Source organism: Suricata suricatta, chromosome 2 (genome assembly GCF_006229205.1).
Source record: "Suricata suricatta isolate VVHF042 chromosome 2, meerkat_22Aug2017_6uvM2_HiC, whole genome shotgun sequence".
Lineage (NCBI taxonomy): Eukaryota > Metazoa > Chordata > Mammalia > Carnivora > Herpestidae > Suricata > Suricata suricatta.
Window position 1 is genome coordinate 135,626,052 of NC_043701.1, and position 20,914 is coordinate 135,646,965.

Here is a 20,914-nt window from a genome sequence, read left to right on the forward strand (position 1 = left end):
GAGGGAGACAGAGTCGGAAGCAGGTTTCAGGCTCTGAGCTGTCAGCACAGAGCCCGACGTGGGGCTCGAATCCACGAATGTGAGATCATGACCTGAGCCGAAATCAGAGGTCTAACTGACTGAGCCACCCAGTCGCCCCTATCATACAAATTTTGATATGTGTTCAATTCAAATTATTTTCTAATTTTTATTGTGATTTTTTGAATCCATAGGTCATTTAGAAGTTAGTTTCATGGCCTAGCTTATAGTCTGTTTTGCCAAATGTTACGTGTTTTTTTGAAGTCTTTAATTTCAGTCAGTAGTATTTTGAGGTTTTCAGTGTAGATATTGTGCACATTTTTAATTAAATAAATGAATATTGTAGTTACTGAATATAGTGTTCTATAAATACAATTAGGTCAGGTTTAATTCTTTTGTTTACTTAATTGTTGTTAGCTGTTATTTAATTGAGCTATAATTCACATACCATAAAACCCACCATTTAAAACTGTACAGCTCAGTAGTTTTTAATGTATTTACAAGGTTGTATGACCATTGCCTCTAATTCCAGATCATTTTCATCACCCCAAAACTAAACCTGTTAGCAGTCACTCTCCATTTTTTCTGTCCATCTCCTGGTAATCTACTAATCAACTTTGTCTTTGCGATTTGCCATATTCTGGACATTTCATAAGTGGAATCATATTATTTGGCCTTTAGTGTCTGGCTTCTTTCAGTGAGTATAATGTTTTTAAAATTCATTTATGTTGTTGCATGTATCAGTGTTTCATTCCTTCTTATGACTGAGTAATCTATAGTATGTATATGCTACATTTTATCCATCTTTTGATGGATATTTATATATTTATATCTATAGTATGTATATCCTACATTTTACCCGTCTTTTGATGGATATTTATATTTCCACTTGAGTATTATGAATATCGCTGCTATAACCATTCATGTATAAGTTTTTGTATTGTCACGTGTTTTATTTCTCATACTTAGAAGTGGAATTGCTGGGTCATATGCTAAGTTTATGTTTACTTTTCAAGAAACTGTCCAACTTTTTTTCAAGCTAGCTGCTTATTTTACGTTTCCAACAATGCACGAGGATTCCACTTTCTCCGCTTATTGCCAATCCTTGTTATTGTCTCCCAGTCTTTGCTGAGAGGCTCTGTGTGCTTGTTGAGGCATACCTTTTAACATTCAGGTAGGCTTACAACTCTGCTATACCCTTTATTTCCTGCTTATGCAGAGGCTCATGGCTCAGAGGTGATTGCTTAGGACCTTTTTAGGTCTTGAGCACGCCACAGCTCTGGGCAGATGTATATGGCCTTCTAGGTCCTCAGGAATATTCAGAACTTTTCAGAACCCTCCACTTTTCCTTTTAAGTTTTTTGGTTAGCCTCTTGTTTGTGCCAACTGCTTCAGACAGCTGGTACGTTAAACAATTGCAGCTGATAGTTTTTGACAAATGCTGCAGGGGAAAAGGCTGTTAGAGCTGGGCAAGCTCTGAGTCAGGTCAAATAATGAGAAGCCTCAGGAGTATGGTTTTTCAGGGAACTGCCAGGAAGCTTAAATAATAACAGTTCTCTGAAGATAAGACTTTGAAAGAGCTCCAGCCATGTACTGACCCCTCTTGTAGCTGCTAGACTCCTAGTTTTCACTGTGTGTGTGGACCTTTGCTTTTTAAAGCTACCATGGAGCTGGGAAGAGGGGGGTGGGAATAGGGCAAGTTAAAATGGCACAGAACTTGCTGTTTTAAATGAGATTTGGCCTTTTAAAAAAAATGTCCCCAGATTACTATAAGCCTTTGGTTAATATTTAAGATTCTGAAAAAGTTGATTTTGACATTTTTCTGCTAATGTTCTTGTTGTTTTTATGGAGGAGACAATTTTTGGAGGCTCTTATTCTGCCATTCCTCATGATGTTATAATGAGGACATTTAAAACTTTTTTGTTATTTTAAACATTTTTTAATGTTTATTTATTTTGAGAGAAAGAATACAGGGAGGGAGGGGCAGAGAGCGAGAGAGAACGAGCCCAATGTGGGGCTCAAACCCCAAACTGTGAGATCATGACCTGAGCTGAAATCAAGAGTTGGCTGTTTAACTGACTGAGCCACCCAGGCCCCCCTGTTATTTTAGATTTTTACTATACTTTTTGTTATTTTAAACTTTTTAAAACAGACTTTTTCTTTCTTTTGAAATACTTTGAGACTCCCAAGAAGTTGCAAAAATAGTACAGAGAGTTCCTGTGCACTCTTCACCCAGCTTTCCCTAATGATACAGGACTATTAAGATGGCTACAGATGTTACTAGAATGCTGTCAGTTTTTGCACATACTGTTTTTATTGGTGTGGTGGTGGTGCTGTATAGAAATTTTATCATGTCCAGATTAGTGTAAACATTAACACAATTAAGATACTAAACTGTTGTATCACCACAAAAAAAACCATTTTGTGTTATCGCTTTATGGTCACCCTCACCCTCAACCTTAGCCCCTGGCAACTATGAATCTGTGCTTTCACAGTGTAATTTTGTCATGTTGAGAGTGTTTTATAAATGGAATCATACAGTATGTAACACATAAATATAGCTTTTATTTGCACTCAACATATGTCTTTGATCCATCCAAATTATATCATACTTCATTTCTTTTTATTACTGTTAGTCCATTGTATGGGTGTACCACAGTTTACCTACTTGTTGAAGGACATTTGGTTGTTTCTAATTTTTTTTCTTTTTACTATTATAGATAAAGATGTTACAGATAAACCTGAACATTTGTGTACAGGTTTCTGTGTCAACTAAGTTCTCATTTTTCTAAGATAAATATCTAATAGTGTGATTCCTTACTTATTTTTGTGTGTTTTATCAGTTACTGAAAGAGGGGTATTAAGATTGTGCATTTGTCTAATTTGTTTCTGTCAAGTTTTTCCCCCCTAAGTATTTGAAGCCATTTCTTTCCTTGATTAAATGACTTATTTATATAAAATCCTTTTTTATGGTAATACTTTTTTTTAAAGTCTACCTTTTCTGTACAGCATAGGGAATATAGTTAATGGTATTGTAGTAACATTGCATGGAGACAGATGGTAGCTATACTTGTGAGCATAACATACAGAGTTGTCAAATCACTATGTTGTACACCTGAAACTAATGTAACATTGCGTGTTTATTGTAATAAAAAAATAAAATCTGTCTTGCCTGATATTAATATAGACACTGAAGTTTTCTTATAATTAGTGTTTGCATAGTGTTTCTATTCAGTTTTCTCAAACTCTCTATGCCTTTATATTTAAAGTGTATTTCTAGGGACATCTGGGTGGCTCAGTCGGTTAAGTGTCTGACTTCGGCTCAGGTCATGATCTTGCAGTTTGTGGGTTCAAGCCCTGCATCAGGCTCTGTGCTGACAGCTCAGAGCCTGGAGCCTGTCTTCAGATTCTGTGTCTCCATCTCTTTCTGACTTTCCCTGCTCATGCTGTCTCTCAAAAATAAATAAAACATTAAAAAATTAAAAAAATAAAGTGTTTCTAGTAAATAACATTTAATTTATTTTTTATTCCAGTGTGATAGACTTTATCAGTTAGTTGGAGCATTTAATCTATTGATATTTAATATAATTACTAATATGGTTGGGTTTTAGTATACCATTTTTTTGTTTTCCATTTATCCTTTATGTTGTTTTATCTTTCCTGACTTTTTTTCCTAAGTTGAGGATATCGTAGTTTTTCATTTTATAACCTCTATTGGATTTTGTACTATTATAATTTAATGAATGGTCTAGGGAACACAGCATTCCTTTTTAACTTACTACAACCTATCTTGAATTAATAATCTGTCATTTTTTTCTTTTCTTTAAAATCCTCTTTCCTCCATATCATTTTTTTTCTTTAATGTTTTATTTTTAGTTTTGAGAGAGAGAGAGAGACAATGTGAACAGGGGAGGGTCAGAGAGAGAGGGAGACACAGAATCCGAAGACAAGCCCCAGTCTCTGAGCTAGCTGTCAGCACAGAGCCTGATGTGGGGCTTGAACCCATCAACTGTGAGATCATGACTTGAGTCAAAGTCGGACGCTTAACTGACTGAACTACCCAGGTGCCCCAATAATCTGTCATTTCATCTTTAAAATCCAATTTTACTCTAGACCTAGCTTTGATCTTTGGGAGCCTGAGAAAAGCAGCAGTCTGTTGATAGGAAAGGTCAAAATGTAGAACTGAAAAATTGCTCAAAGCCCTTATGATTCTCATATGCTAGCCATTGAGAAGACAAATAAAATTAGATTTAAAATTTTATCTTACCTTTTATGTCTAGCTGATTAAGATCAGTTAATTAAGATAAAATAAAAAGTAACCCCTAAAGTCAATTAAAAAGGTATTCAAAGAAGTTACAGAACCTAGGGAGAGAGAATGAACAAAACTTGGGGAGGAAGGGCAGCAGTACTTAACACTTTAACACTGAACTCCAGAAACTATCATCCATACTGTAAACATCACTCTCTGGAGTTGTATAGGGGATTAATTTGTGCAGCTTTACATGAGACCCTTTTGGTAGGAGTTGGGCAGAGAAGATTTTTTTAAAAGAGGTGGCATATGAGAAATTTTAAAAAGATGAATGGGGATTTGGTAGGGAAAAGATGTAGGGGAAGACTTCCTGGTAAGTCTTCCTTGGGGAACAGTTAAGTGTTATGATCAGCAAATAGATTGTATGCATTAGAATGGTAAGCGATAAAGTTAAAGAGGCACTGTATTTCAGTGCTTTTAAAAATTTTTAATTAATTAAAAAAATTTTTTTAAAGTTTATTTATTTTCAAGAGAGAGAGAGACAGAATGTAAGCACGGGAGGGGCAGAGAGAGAGAGAGAGAGAGAAGGAGGCACAGGATCCGAAATAGGCTCTAGGCTCTGAGCTGTCAGCACAGAGCCTAATGCAGGGCTTGAACTCACAAGCTGTGAGATCATGACCTGAGCCAAAGTCAGACACTTAACTGACTGAGCCATCCAGGTACCCCTAATTTGTTTTATTAGCACAGGGGAGGGGCAAAGGGAGAGGGAGAGAGAGAATCCCAAGCAGGCTCCACACTGAGCAAATGTGGGGCTTGATCCTGTGACCCTGGGATCATGAACTGAGCCAAAACCAAAAGTCAGATGCCCAACCAACTGAGCCACCCAAATACCCCATTTCAGTGATTTTAATATGCATGTTTCTTCTCATTTTAACACCTGTGAAATTACTGTATACTTTATAACTGATTATATCTTGCCAATCACCATGAGAAATTGGAACATATAATTCATGGCATCTTAGATTTGATGAAATATGGTAGGTTCCAGCTAGATTCAAATATGGTAGGCTAGGTCTTTTAGATTTTATCCTATATAAAATTTGAAGCTAGGCTGACTTTTTTTTGTTTATTTTTTAAATATTTACTTAATCTTGAGAGAGAGACATAAAGCAGGAGTAGGGGAGGGGCAGAGAGAGAGGGAGACAGAATCTGAAGTAGGCTCCAGGCTCTGAGCTTTCAGCACAGAGTCTGATGCGGGGCTTGAACCCACAAACTGTGAGATCATGACCTGAGCCGAAGTCGGACGCTTAACCAGCTGAGCCACCCAGGTGCCCCAAAGCTAGGCTGACTTTGAATAGAAAAATACAATAGTTAGATTTGCTTAAATAATGTAATTCTGGTGATATCATACAGGACTTAATTGTGGCTAAAAAAATTCATAATATAGCAATTTAGGCAAGGTCTGTAAAGGGCCTAGTTAAAAGCAGTGCCAGTGGGAGCAGTTGTGGGAGTTCCTAGTATAAGAACTGTTTGATAAAATTGAGAAAATGCAGTTACTGTTAAGATAGTGCTTGTTGGTAGGAAGAGGAATCACATACAAAGCTGAGGTTTCTGGGTTTAAGAGAGGATATTTGGTATAACAGTTAAGGACACTCTTTATTAATATTTATTCTGGCACCGTAGTATAATGAAACATCTTTGCTGGCCAGAGGACTAATTGACATTAATTTATCGATAGCTTAGACAAAATTTTCTTTGGAAATTTTACTCTGCTACCTATGTTAGCGTATAAAATTTGTGAACTATTGAACAAAAATAATAATTATAGGGTAAGTTTATGTTGGCTGAACTATGAGAAATTTTAAAATTACTGACCAAAAAAATTGTTCATTATCTTTCATCTTAGCATCCATTTCAGGAAAAAGATATTGGTGACACTAGTAACAAAATAGTAGTCCCATTATGGGTCAGTCATAATTTTTAGCCACATACCAGACACCATCTTGTTTATATCTAATAGAAGATTTTAAAAAATGCTTACATATTTATATAGTTTCTTTATCATTTAAGAAAGGTAATACATGTCATAATATGTACCATCCTGGACACTAGTTTGTATGTTTCTATTTAAGAAAGTAGCCATTTTAAAGAATTAGAGTTTTTAGCAAATTTCAATTTGTCATATTGGAAGTCATATAAATTATACAATGATGGAGAGTAAAGTATTTGCATTTGGAAATAATTAATTTTTGTTAAGTAATATAATTTTCGTTAACTAATCTGTACTCCGAACATGGGGCTCAAACCCACAACCCCAAGATAAAGCATCTTTGCATGCCTTGCTGACTGAACCAGCCAGGTGCCCCAAGAAATAATTGTTTAATTTAACTTACTATATAAAGACTCCTCTTATGTGCTACTTTAAATTTTGTCCCGACCTCTTAGACTAGCCAACTGTAGCAGAAACAGGCTCTACATGGACTTTGGACTGTTACAACCTAATAGCATTTCTTATCAGGGCCTATGCTGCATACTTTTTTAAATGGGAGATAGTGGTCACCATATAAATTCTCTCTCTTTTGTTCTTCAGACAGGGATCTCTGAGTCACATTTCAAGTTTTCCTGAAAAGTTTGAACCATAGTTACCTATAGTGATGGGACTGAGTGATATCATCTGTAGTCATGGCCAGCTCAGTAACACACCTTCATAGGCTTTTCCTTCTTTACTGTTTCAGTCTCATCTGTCACCTCTGCTTCCTGGAATCACTTTTCTTTTTCTTTTTTTCTTTTTTTAAATAATAGTTTATTGTCAAATTGGTTTCCATATAATACCCAGTGCTTCTCCCCACAAGTGCCCCCCTCCATGACCATCACCCTCTTTCCCCTTCAGCCCTCGGTTCGTTTTCAGTATTCAGTAGTCACTCATGATTTGTGTCCCTCTCTCTCCCCAACTCTCTTTCCCCCTTCCCCTCCCTATGGTCCTCTGTTAGGTTTCTCCTGTTAGACCTATGAGTGCAAACATATGGTATCTGTCCTTCTCTGTCTGACTTATTTCACTTAGCATGGCACCCTCGAGGTCCATCCACTTTGCTACAAATGGCCAGATTTCATTCTTTCTCATTGCCATGTAGTACTCCATTGTGTATATATACCACATCTTCTTGATCCATTCATCATATTTCATTCTTTCTCATTGCCACGTAGTACTCCATTGCATATATGTACTACATCTTGATCCATTCATCAGGTGATGGACATTTAGGCTCTTTCTATGATTTGGCTACTGTAGAAAGTGCTGCTATGAACATTGGAGTACATGTGCTCCTATGCATCAGCACTTCTGTATCCTTTGGGTGAATCCCCAGCAGTGCTATTGCTGGGTGATAGGGGGAGTTCTATTGATAGTTTTTTGAGGAACCTCTATACTGTTTTCCAGAGTGGCTGCACCAGTTTACATTCCCTCCAACAGTGTAGGAGGGTGCCTGTTTCTCCACATTCTCACCAGCATCTATAGTCTCTTAATTTGTTCATTTTAGCCACCCTGACCGGTGTGAGGTGTTATCTCAGTGTGGTTTTGATTTGTATTTCCCTGATGATGAGTGACGCTGAGTATCGTTTCATGTGCCTGTAGGCCATCTGGATGTCCTCTTTGGAGAAGTGTAAACTCCATACCTGAAAAATGAATAATCCAGTGAAGAACTGGGCAGAAGACCTGGAATCACTTTTCAAATAAGTGCCATGTTTATAAGCCTTTGTTTCAGACTCTGCTTTTGGGAGAACCTATCCCAAGACACCATCTCTCTCTCTCTCTCTTTCTCTCTCTCTCTCTCAATATTTACCTGTTAATGTATACTTGTTTATTATTACCTGTTTATTGTCAAGTATACAAACAAATGGAAGAGATGAATAGGGAAAGTACGATGTGTGGGTTTTTCAACACCACCAAGCGATTAACTCTAACGCTCTCTACATGGAGATAGTGTTAGATGCCACAAGGTAAGGGCTCAGTCCCATAAGACTGTCCCTTCTCATACTTCAGGTTCCAGGTTAACCTGTACTTCTGACCAACCAGTTGGAGATCAGAGATTCCCATGAGCCCCTACTTGGGTTCATTTAATTTGCTGGAGTGGCTCATAGAACTCAAGAGAAGTTTATGGTTTATAATTGTCAGATGACAAAACAAACAATTTAGTAATGAGTTTGATGTACTTTATTCAAGGGAAAGCTTCACGGATTTGGGGCATACAGTGCCTTGGAAGCAGTGAAGAAGTACTCTTCCCAAGGGATTTTGGGCAATAGTGTATTTTGTAGAGTGTTAGAAGAGGCAACATGGAAATGGCATGATTGGCTAGGGTTGTATATCTGACCTTATTTAGAACGGTCAAGCAACAAGCAAATAAGCATAGAGTTGGCTGGTGTTAGGGGAGGAGCTGACTGGATATCGTCAATCTGACCATTTACAGGATCACAAATGTTTAGGTTGCTGATGAGGCATCCTGGGCTGGAGATGGCTCCATCTTAGGCTTAGAAATTTATTCTAACACTATAAAAGGATATAACTAAGGGATAGCCAGAAGAAAGAGATGCATAAGCCAAGGTATGTGAGAAAGGACAGGAATTTCCATGATCTGTGGGTGAACTCCTTTCCCCAAATCTCCAGATATGTTCACCAGTCTGGAAGCTCTCTGAAATTCATCCTTTTGGATTTATATGGAGGCTTCATTAAATAGGCATGGTTGATTAAATCACTGCTAGTGGTGATTGAACTAAGTCTTCAGCCCTTTCCCCTCCCTGGAGGTGATGGTGGGACTGGAAGTTCTAATCCTCTAGTCACCTGAGGTTCCCCTTGGAACCACTCCCATCCTTAGGTTACCTAGGAGTTTTCCAAAAGTAACCTCATTAATATAAAAAAAGACATTTTTATCTTACTCCTTGGAAATGCCAAGGTTTTCAGGAGCGCTTTGCCAGACCCAGAAGAAGGCCAAATATGCATTTCTTATTCTAAATCAATATCACAGAAAGGTATGGGAGTGGGGGCATCCAACTTCCATGTACTCTTCGCATGGTACCATCCTCTTAACAGTTGTGTTCACCAACCCAGAAGCTTCTACACCATCTTAATTTATCTTGTTTTTGAGATTTATGTTAAAATTTTGATTTGGATCATCTAGTATATTTATTGAGTTGTTGTTGGGGAAGTAGTTTAGGAGTGTAGTTCAAGAATTAGAAATAACTTTATAATTAAGACACAAGATAGTCTATATGTGTGAATATGTGGAATTTATTTAAATTCATGTAACTACTATTGCCATTTATTGGAGGTATATAAAGATAATTTCAAATATTGGTTGAACATATTTTTCAAGCTCCATGTTTCTATGACAGTAAAAGTAAAAGCCATATAACTTTTCTCACAAAGAGAAGGAAAAGAAATTCAAGAGATCTGCTTGAGTTAATAAGTTAAGATTTTAGCCTCAGAGGACCTTAAATTAATGGAGCATGGATTCATAATGCCAATACTAGCAATTTTGTCTATATTACAGCTTTATAATAGAAATGAATTATAAAACAAATTCACAAAATGACATATGTCAATTTATATCCATTAGTAACAGAAAATGAGTCTGAAATTAGAATTCACAAAATAATTAACTTACATGTAATTAAAAAGTCCAAAGAGAGTATAGGTTTCAAGTGAAGCTTAATAGGTCCAACAACTTTATCAGTGACCCAGTTTCTTTATTTTTTTCCATTCTGACCTCTGTGATGTCAGATTTATCCCAAGGCAGCCACCTGACAACCTTGAGGGGCTTAAAGCTGCTAATATTTTCTGCATTTATACTTGGGAAGATGTTTTTGTGTCTGAGCACTCCTAGAAAAAGTCTTGGGGTCCTTTTAGATTTCACTGGTTTAGGTTACATGCCTATCTCTGAACTGATCAGTAAGGGCAGAGAAATGCATTGTGCTGATTGGTTTAGACTTTGGTGTTCCTCAAGATTAAGCCTATCAGACTCTCACTCTCTCCATGAACGGGAGTGGGTCAATTTCACCCAGATCTCTTGAGCGAGTACATTTGGCATGAAAGTAGGAGGATGACAAAAAACAAATGACAAGCACACAATTCTAGTTTGTTATGAGGATGTTTTCAAATGTCCTTAACTGAATTATAATATTTGGCAATAACAAGGCAAATGTTGTTATTTAGTTTATTAACAATAAATCATAAAATAACAAGTTTCTAGTTAAAATTTTTCCCAATCATATATCTTTTTTTTTTTTATTTTAGAGAAGAGAGCAAGAGTGCAAGTGGGGGAGGAGGGCAGAGAGAGAGAGAGAGAGAGAGAGAGAGAGAGAGAGAGAGAGAGAGAGAAAGAATTTTAAGCAGGCTTCATGCTCAGCATGGAGTCCAACTTGGGGCTTAATCCCATGACCCTGGAATCATGACCTGAGCCATAATCATGAGTCAGATGCTCAACCAACTGAGCCACGCAGGTGCCCCAACAATCATTATTCTTAATGATATGTAAAAAATTGTTTCCAGTCTTACATTTGACCAATTCACTTCCAGCATATTCTTGCTCTGTGTGTAAATGTGTTGTCCATTTCCATTCAGGAAAAAAAAAAGTTTTGCTAGACAAATAAGTTTAGGAATGTAAGGTTAAACAGAGTTCTATGATTCATTCTGCTCTTTCCCCACACATTTATTTGTCCATAGAAACCTTAGGCCCGAGAGGGTGCATTGATTTATTAATACTATACTAATTTTTCAAATGGAATATTTTGATTCTGGTGGTAGTTTCATGACTGTGTGCATTAAACGAAACATTTAAAAAGGGTGAATAAAAAGAAACAGCCAACCAGCTCAGTAACATCCCATTCTTTTTTAAATAAGCAGGTTTTAGGAATTTTTATTATTTGAATAACAATACACAAATCAGGCCGAGAAGTTTCTAATAAAATGATTGTCAAGTTTTAATGTGTCTGCCTGTTGATCCTTTATCTTCCAAGTACTTAAGTAAGGTATATTCATTTATATTAGATTTTTTTTCTGAGTATAAATACAACTTAAGTCTGAAGAGATAAATATATTTTCTTTTAACTCTCCTTCATTCAGCTTTTTTTTAAAAGAAAAAATGCGGGGGGGGGGAGCGGCACCTGTGTGGCTCAGTCAGTTAAGTATCCCACTTCATCTCAGGTCATGATCTTGCCATCTGTTTGTTTGAGTCCTGCATCAGGCTCTGTGCTGAGAGCTCAGAGCCTGGAGCCTGCTTTGGATCCTGTGTCTCCCTCTCTCTTTGCCTGTCCCCTATTTGCGCTCTGTCTTTCTCTCTCTCTCAAAAATGAATAAACAACAACAACAACAAAATTTATAAAAAAAAAGAAAAAAGGGGGGAGAAAAAAGAACAAAGGGACAAATATCTCTTTATTATATCTTCAGCCATAGTTGTCCAATCTGTGGTTTTAATATGATACGTAATTCAGTCTTCTAAATCATTATAGATTTTAAGTATAGGTTATATGTTTCATTCTCTTAAAGAAACTCTGGGATACCAGTCCTATGGGTATTACTGATAGTCTCCCCATGGTGAGGATAGAAACTGGTTTGGAGGCAACTGAAAGAGATCTTTAGCAAACTGGAGACCAATTGGAAATTACACAGAGGCAAATTTCATTCAAAACCTAGAATGCTTCCCACTGAGGCTGACCCAACCATGGCCACTGGTCCATTTCTTGCTGTCTGTTGGGCTTCTATTTAAGGCATCTCTTGTGGTGGAGTTGTAGCTTTTTCTTGGTTTTGAGTCATACTGGGATCATTGTGGAACATAGACTTCTTCAAAGTCTGTTAAATGTAACTGGAAAAATTCTCCATCTATGATACTCATTGTTCAAGTCTCACCACGTTCAGTTTGTTGAGGGTACAGCTTTTGGCCGGACTCCGGAGGATGTGCTGCAACCTCCCTAATCACTTTTGGTGGTTGGGTATCTTACTAGCTAGAAAAAGTTAGTTATCTGTCATGTTTGTTGAGTATAGAACTTCTTTTAAAAAAAGGAGTTAAATTAATTGGCTTTAGTCATTAGCTGTTGGATCACATGTTCTGATTTCTTCTTTTATTTCATGCAATTTAAAAGTTATCATCCTTTCTAAATGGCTTGTGTTACCTCTGAAATGTCTGAAGTGTAAAAGGCAAATCAAAGGTTTAATAAACTAGTATGTTAGGCTTATTTTTGAGGTAAAGTGAAGATACTTATTTTTATATTTGTGTGCATTTTATACATCAGCTTAGTTTGAGAAGTATTTCTAATTTGTGCTTGCATTTTTGTGTGGTTTTTTTTAGTGAAAATATTCTCTTTGGAATGGGAAATCCTCTTCTTGACATCACTGCTACAGTGGATAAGGATTTCCTTGATAAGTAAGTATTAAATTCTTCATATGTATTGTGTGAAACTTATATCAAAATAAAAACTGGTGAAAACTTTGGACTCTCATACCTTCAACTGGAGGAAAACTCAGGAAATTTAATTTTTAAAAATTTTTTTATTTTTGAGAGACAGTGCAAGCAGGGGAGGGTGAGAGAGAGAGAGATACAGAATCTGAAGCAGTCTCCAGGCTTTGAGCTAGCTGTCAGCACAGAGCCCAATGTGGGGCTCAAACCCATGAACCATGAGATCATGACCTGAGCCAAAGCTGGATGCTTAACCGACTGAGCCACCCAGGTGCCCCAAGGAAATTTAAAGTCATTAATAGCAAGTTTCACTATCATTATTTATGAGTTGGCCACAAGTTTCCCTGGGAAAATTTTAGGTACTTTTGTTCAATCCTGGTGCTAGTTTCACTTGAAATTAATTAATTAATAATTAAAGTTTATTTTTGAGAGAGAGAGAGAGAAACTATATACCCATGCATGGGTGTGGGACAGAAAGAGGGAGGGTGACAGAGGGTCCAAAGAAGGCTCTGTGGTGACAGCAGAGAGCTCGATGCAGGTCTTAAACTTAGGAACTGTGAGATCATGACCTGACCCGAAGTCACACACTTAATTGATTGGGCAACGCAGGTGCCCCTGAAATTTATTTTTTTATTGTGTGCAAAGAAGAAGTATATATGATTTACCTAATGGTTTAATTCCCAGATTTTTAAATTGCTGTCAGTCATTGTACTGTAACATAAATGGGAGAAGAAATAGGATTAGAGAGGATAAGAAGAATATGCAGGACATAATTCAGAGGCAATCATTCTATATTATTTCTCCCTTAATAGTAGCTTTTGATATTTTTAATTTAGCTGAGAAATCAGTTTCTGTTTATTTTTCTGGCTGTTTGACACCATTTGGTACAAGGAAAAAATTAGGTAGTAAAAAAGAGATTTATAATGAGAAAGCAAGTTCTGTGCCCAAGGACAACCACTTTTTTTTAATTGAGGTAAAGCTGACTTAACATTTATAATTTTAACAGTTTTAAAGTGTATAATTCAGTGACTGCCAATACATTTGTAAGGTTGTACAGTCATCACGGCGAATTCCAGAACATTTTCATCACCCCAAAAAGAAAAATGTACCCAATAAGCAATCATTTTGCGGTCCCTGCCTGCCTTTTTCCCTGCCATGGTCTCCTGGGATCTACCATTCTGCTTTCTATTTCTGTGGGTTTGATTATTTTGGACATTGTATTTCATATAAATAGAAACATATAGCATGTGGCCTTTTATGTCTGTCTTATTTGACTTAGCATGATGTTTTTCAGGGTTCATCCAATTTGTAGCATGTATTAGTAACTTATTACTTTTTGTGGCAAAATATTCCATTTTGTATATACATATACACTGTATTTGTTTATTTATTTATTTATTATTTCACACTGTATTGGTTGATGAGCACTTAGGTTGTTTCCTTTTTTGGCTACTGTGAATCAAGCTGCTATGAACATTTGTGTATGAGTTTTTGTGTGGACATGTGTTAATCTAAGGTATACATAGGAGTGAGATTGCATGTGGTAATTCTGCGTTTAACTTTTTGAGGAACTACCTAACTTTTCGACACTGGTTGCACCCTTTATTATTCCTACCAGTAATGTATAAGGATTCCATTTTCTTGCCAAAACAGGTTATTCTCTTATTAATTAATTGCTTAATTAATATTTTTAGTTTTCTTATTTTTGAGAGAGAGAGAGACAGCATAAGCAGGGGAGAGGGGCACCGGGAGGGAGAAAGGGAGGGGGAGATAGAGAGAGAGAGAGAGAGAGAGAGAGAGAGAGAGAGAGAGAGAGAGAGAGAGAGAGAGAGAGAATCTTAAGCAGGCTCCATACTTAGCACAGAGCTGGATGTGGTACTCAGTCCCACGACCCTGGGATCATTACCTGAGGCAAAATCAAGAGTCAAATGCTCAACTCACTGAGCCACCCAGGCACCTCATTTTATTATTTTTAAAGATTTTAATTTTAAAGTAATCTCTACACCCAACGTGGGGCTCGAACTCATAACCTCAGGACTAAGAGTCACATGCTCCACTGACTGAGCCAGCCAAGCACCGCTTCCTTTGTTTAAATTATAGCAATCATAGTGGGTGTAAAGTGATATTTCATCGTGGGTTTTGATTTATATTTTTCTAATGACTAAAGATGTTAAGCATCTTTTTCATGTGCTTTTCATATATATTAAAGTCTTTCACCCATTTTTTAATTTAGTTGTTTGTCTTTTGTTGTTGAGTTGTAAGTGCTCATTATATATTCCAGAATAATAGATCCTTATCAGATATAGATTTGTAAACATTTTCTCCCTTTCTGCAGGTTATTTTCACTTTCTTTATAATTGCCTTTGATGCACAAAAGTATTTAATTTTGATGAAGTTCAATTTATCTATTTTTTATTTGTTGCTTGTGCTTTTGCTGTCACATCTGAGAATTCATAGCTAAATCCAGAATCACATAGATTTGTGTGTATATGTTTTCTTAAGAGTATTATAGTTTAGCACTTAAATTTAGGTGTTTGATTTGTTTTGAGTTAATCGTTTTATTAGATTATATTAAGGGTTTGGTTCATTCTTTTGCATGTGGAAATCTGGTTATCTCAGCACCAGTTTTGAAAAGACTATTCTTGTTTCCATTGAATGCTCTTGGTACTATTGATGGAAATCAATTGCTTATAGACTTGTGGGTTAATTTCTGGATTCTCAGTTCTTTCCCATTGATCTTTATGTCTGTCCTTTTGCCATGACCACATTGTTTTAATTATTGCAGCTGATTATTGCAGTAATAAATTTTGAAGTAATATGAGGGAGTATGAGCCCTCCAACTTTGTCGTTGTCTTTTAAGAGTGTTTTGTCTATTTAGGGGGTGCCTGACTGGCTCAGTCGGTTAAGCCTCCTCCCACTTTGACTCAGGTCATGATCTCATTGTTTGTGATTGAGCCCTGCGTTGGGTTCTGTGCTGACAGCTCAGAGCTTGAAGCCTGCCTCAGATTCTGTGTCTCCCTCTCTCTTTGCCCCTCCCTGTTCACACACACACACACACACACTCTCTCTCTCTCTCTCTCTCTCTCTCTCTCTCTCTCTCTCAAAAAAAAATTATAAAAAAGATACCCATTTGGAATCTTTTGAAATTCCATATGAATTTTAGAATCACCTTGTCCATTTCTGCAACAAAGGCACTTGGCATTTTGTGTGGGACTGTACTGATTCTGTAGATTGGTTTTGGAAGTTTTGACATTTTAACAATACTGAGTCTTTCAGTTCATAAACAGAGTATGTCCTTCCATTTATTTGGGTCTTCTTTAAATTGTTGCAGCAGTGTTCAGTAGTTTTCAGTGTGCAAGTCTTACATTTTCTGGGTTAAATTTAATCCTAAATATTTCATTATTTTTGATGTTATTGTAAATAGAATCGTTCTCTTACTTTTACTTTTCCATGTTTTTCCCCCCACAGTATTGTTAGTTGTTAATTTATCAAGAGAAACTATTCCATAGCCCAATATTCATGTTTTATAGTTCAAGAATACAGGTCAGTGACAAACTTCCGTGGAACCAACACAGAGAAATTCACTTTGCACTCTGAAAGATACCAGCCTTCGTCATCTCCTCAAAATCTTTTTTGGAATCATAACTTCTGTAGAAATCTACATATGTCTTCTTTCTTGGTTTGGCCGTAGCAAACTTATGGGAAGCTGGAACCTCCAGGTATACAGTGAATGTTCCAACAATACAAAATTACAGATGCTTGGCCAGAAGGCCTTGTATCTGAAGTTTCATCAAAGCACCGGAAGTCATGGTAATTATTCTTCTCAACATCAACTTCAAACCCAAATACAACTGATTTGGGGGGACAACCATTGCTAACAAATTGTATTTAAAAAATTTTTTTTAAATGTTTTTATTTATTTTTGAGAGAGAGAGACAGAGAGACAGAGAGACAGTGTGAGCAGGGGAGGGTCAGAGAGAGAGGGAGACACAGAATCTGAAGACAGGCTCCAGGCTCTGAGCTAGCTCTCAGCACAGAGCCTGACGTGGGGCTTGAACTCACGAACCATGAGATCATGATCTGAGCTGAAGTTGGATGCTTAACTGACTGAACCACCCAGGCGCCCCACAAATTGTATTTTTTAGTGTTCTGGATACTACCCCTGTAACTGTTTATTTAGATAAACTTGAACGTCAAAGGATCAGTTAAGAATTTGTAAATGTGTAAATTTGGCCTATTATAATATAATAGGAAATGACTCAGATCATGATCTCAGGGTCATGGGATCCAGCCCTGCAAAGGACTCTGTGCTGAGCATGGAGCCTGTTTAAAATTCTCTCTCTCCCTCAGCCTCTCTCCCCTGCTTGCTCTTTCTCTAAAATTTATTTATTTATTTTTAAATGTTTACTTATTTTTGAGAGAGTGAATATGGACAAGCAGGGAGGGTAATGGCAGAAAGAGAGGGAGACAGGATACAAAGTGGGCTTTGCGCTGACAGAGAGCCTGATGTAGGGCCCAAACTCACATTTATGTCTCTATATAGACTTGTGGGTTAATTTCTGGATTCTCAGTTCTTTCCATTGATCTTTATGTCTGTCCTTTTGCCACAGCCACACTGTTTTGATTATTGCAGTAGTAAGTTTTGCAGGGAAGAAGTAATGTGAGGGAGTGTGAGCCCTCCAACTTTGTTGTTGTCTTTTAGGATTGTTTTGTCTATTTAGGGGGTGTCTAGGTGGATCAGTCGGTTAAGGGTCCCATTTCAGTTGTGAGATCATGACCTGAGCTGAAATCAAAAGTTATATGCTCAAATGACTGAACTACCCAGGCACCCCTAAGATTTTTAATTTTTTAGATAATCTCTACACCCAACATTGGACTTGAACTCACAACCCCAAGATCAAAAATCACATACTCCATTGACTGAGCCAGCATGGCAACCCTGGATATTTGTATATATGTGTGTATGCATGAATGTATGTATTTGTTTATTAAAACATTTTTTAATGTTTATTTTTTAGAGACAGATTTTTGAGAGACAGACAGAGCATGAGCAAGGGAGGGGCAGAGAGAGAGGGAGACATAGAATCTGAAGCAGACTCTGAGCTGTCAGCACAGAACCCGATGTGGGACTTGAACTCACAAACTATGAGATTATGACCTGAACTGAAGTTGGATGCTTAACCAACTGAGCCACCCAGGTGTCCCAGGATATTTGTTTTTAAAAGTTCATGCAAATGTGATCATAATGGTTGTGATCTGACAGCTGTGTGGGGGTACTATAGGGAGCTCAGGTCGCTTCGTTGTTTCATTAGCAGCTCATCCTAAATGGGCAGCTGAAACTTAATACTTTTATTTTGAGAGGATTTTAATGTTTAAACTTGATTTTTGAAATCAGTACTTGGAGATTAAAAAGTAAGGTTTTGGACCCTCATCATAAATGTAGAGGCATCCCTATTCTTATGTTCCTGATCATTTTTTTTTCAAAATACACTTTGAAAGTGTTCCTTATTTTTCCAGTAGACTGTATTAAATTTACATTTCAGACCATATTTAGCTAAGTGTTTTTTATATTTGAACTGTATAAAAATAAATTTTCTAGGAATAGTTAGCTGGGTACGAAACGAATAAATATATGTTAGTCTCTTACACTATGAAAACGAGTTAACTACCAAAATTTTTGTTTTCTTATTCTGATTTAAAAAAAAATATCTGGCCTTGGGGCGCCTGGGTGGCTTAGTCAAGTGTCCAGCTCTTTGTTTTGGCTCAAGTCATGATCTCATGGTTTGTGGGTTTGAGCCTGTGTTGGTCTCTGTGCTGACAGTGTGTAGCCTGCTTGGAATTCTCTCTCTCTGTGCTCCTCTTTCTCTCAAAATAAATAAATAAACTTAAAAAAAAGTATCTGGGGGGGCACCTGGGTGGCTCAGTTGGTTAAGTGTCTGACTTCAGCTCACGTCATGATCTCAGAGTTTGTGAGTTGGACAAACTTGGGCTCTGTGCTGACAGCTCAGAGCCTAGAGCCCACTTTGTGTCTTTCTGTCTCTCTGCCGATCCCCTGCTCATGTTCTGTCTCTCTCCTTCAAAAATAAACATTTAAAAAATGTATCTGGCCTTTTCAATAAAAAAAATACTTATCAAAGTACAACTACTGCTAGTTAAAAAGTAAATTCGTATGAAGGTTCATTTTTTTTAAGCTCATTTATTTATTTTGAAAGAGAGAAAAAAAAAAGAATACAAACAGAGGTGGGACAGAGAGAGAGAGGGAGAGAAAGAATCCCATGCAGGCTCTGTGCTGTCAGCTCGGAGCCCTGTAAGAGGCTTGATCCCACGAACTGAGACCATGACCCAAACCAAAATCCAGAGTTGGACACTCAACCAACTGAGCCACCCAAGTGCCCTAATACTTAAAGCTTTTAAGGAATAATCTTAGTCCTTTGCTGCATCTTCTACCTCTCCCCTTGCTTTTCCCTATCTACAAAGTGGTGTTTTTCCAAAAGCAACCGTTTCTAATTCTTAGCTGATTTTTCCTGGTATCTGGTTGTTTCTAAATAATACACTAATATTGCTATATGTGATTTTTATGAGGCTGGTTGATTGGAGAGGCAAAGAATAAATGCTCCTTTAATGTAGGGAAAAGATACAAGAACATGATTCCATTAAGATGGCTTCCTGAACAGAGGACACAGCACTCTGCGTAGAGGGGCACACTTGATCTTCAAGTCCCTGTGGGAAGAGATAACCTAATTATATTCATGAATGATAGTAGAGAGTATTTCCTCTGGCCTTCTGAGAACTTTGCTTTTGCCATTTTTTACCAGGAATTTTTATAATCTCTTGCTGTTTAATTGTTGAAGAGTTTCTGGTTCCTTATCTCATTGCTGACCTGGTTCTGTAACTGTTAAAAACTGCTGTACATTCCTGAATGTTTACTGTGAGAGTAGGTGACTTGAAGGTTAATTTCTCATGCATATCATCTGTCTAGCAGTCCCAAGCTTAGGGACTGTTTGATGTCTGTATTATTAGGGATTTCTTAGGTTTGTCAATTTTTATTTATTTATTAAAACTTTTTTTCAAAGTATTTGTTTATTTATTTTTAAGCTCTACCCTCACCGTAGGGCTTTGCATGCTCTATCTACTGACTGAGTCAGCCAGGAGCTCCTTGGGTTTGTCAGTTTTATGTATTATGTATTGACGCCCTAGTGTGATAGCTAAGGATTTAGCTTTTTTTCACCTACTACCATTTCTTCTTCATCCTCACCCCATATTATTAAATTGTGTTAAAACTAATAGTCACTGTGAACAAAATTGTGAACTAGACACTTAAAAATTTTTTGTTTTTCTTCCAATTACTTAGTATATTCTGTATTCATTTGCACCACTTTCTATACACTTACTGAAATTTTCAAACCATTGTTAAATCGGTCATGTGCCTATTAACCTCTTCCTTCCCCCACCCCCTTCGCCTCCTCATTTCTCAAAAATCAGTAAGTCGGTCAACATCTTCTTCTCTGGTGACCTCCTTTCTAGAGTTTTCCATCTTTGTGCTCAAAATGAACAGATTGTGGTGTTTGGCTTCTTTTTTTTCAAGTTTATTTATTTTCAGAGAGAGGAAGAGAGTGAGAGTAAGCAGGGGAGAGGCAGAGAGAGAATCCGAAGTAGGCTTCACACTGTCATGCCAGAGCCCGATGTGGGGCTTGACCTCAGGAACCGCGAGATTATGACCTGAGCTGAAACCAAGAGTCAGGCACTTGATTTACTGAGCCACCCAGGCATGCCCCCACCCTTGAAACAGCAGTTTTCCTTGAACTTCCCTCTGATTTTCTGCTGTTCATATACTTATTTGTATATAAGCCTTATATATGCTTAATTGGTTTTCTTTGTGTGTATTTGTGTGTCTGTGTGTGTGTATATAACATTTCCTAAGTAGCTTCCTAAGAGAAAGAGTGCATGAGTACATAAAATTTTAATCCTTGCATATGTCTGACAATCTTTAAAAAGCTTTCCCCTTCACACTTTATTGATTGGTTAATAGAGTTTTCTTTGCAAAGTTTGAAGGCATGTGCCATTGTCTTCCGTACATCAAATGCATCTCCTTCCTTGGTAGATCACTAGTCTTTTTCTCTGTGGAAGCTTTTAGTATTTTTCTTGTTGTTCTTGCTGTTAGTAAATTATTATCATGTAACATTTTGTTGTGTTATCGATGTAGT

General features: G+C 37.1%; 1 protein-coding gene across 3 annotated transcripts in view; it reads left to right on the forward strand.

Moving 5' to 3' along the window:
* ADK (adenosine kinase) overlaps positions 1-20,914 on the forward strand; it is a 521,042-nt gene that overhangs the window by 34,661 nt on the left and 465,467 nt on the right. For 2 of the 3 annotated variants that reach the window (XM_029932000.1, XM_029932001.1), the window contains exon 2: positions 12,603-12,677. The exons of the other annotated variant lie outside the window; for it this stretch is intronic. In XM_029932000.1, the coding sequence (XP_029787860.1) occupies positions 12,603-12,677 (75 nt within the window). The remainder of the gene's footprint in view (positions 1-12,602; positions 12,678-20,914) is intronic. 3 annotated transcript variants of the gene reach the window in all.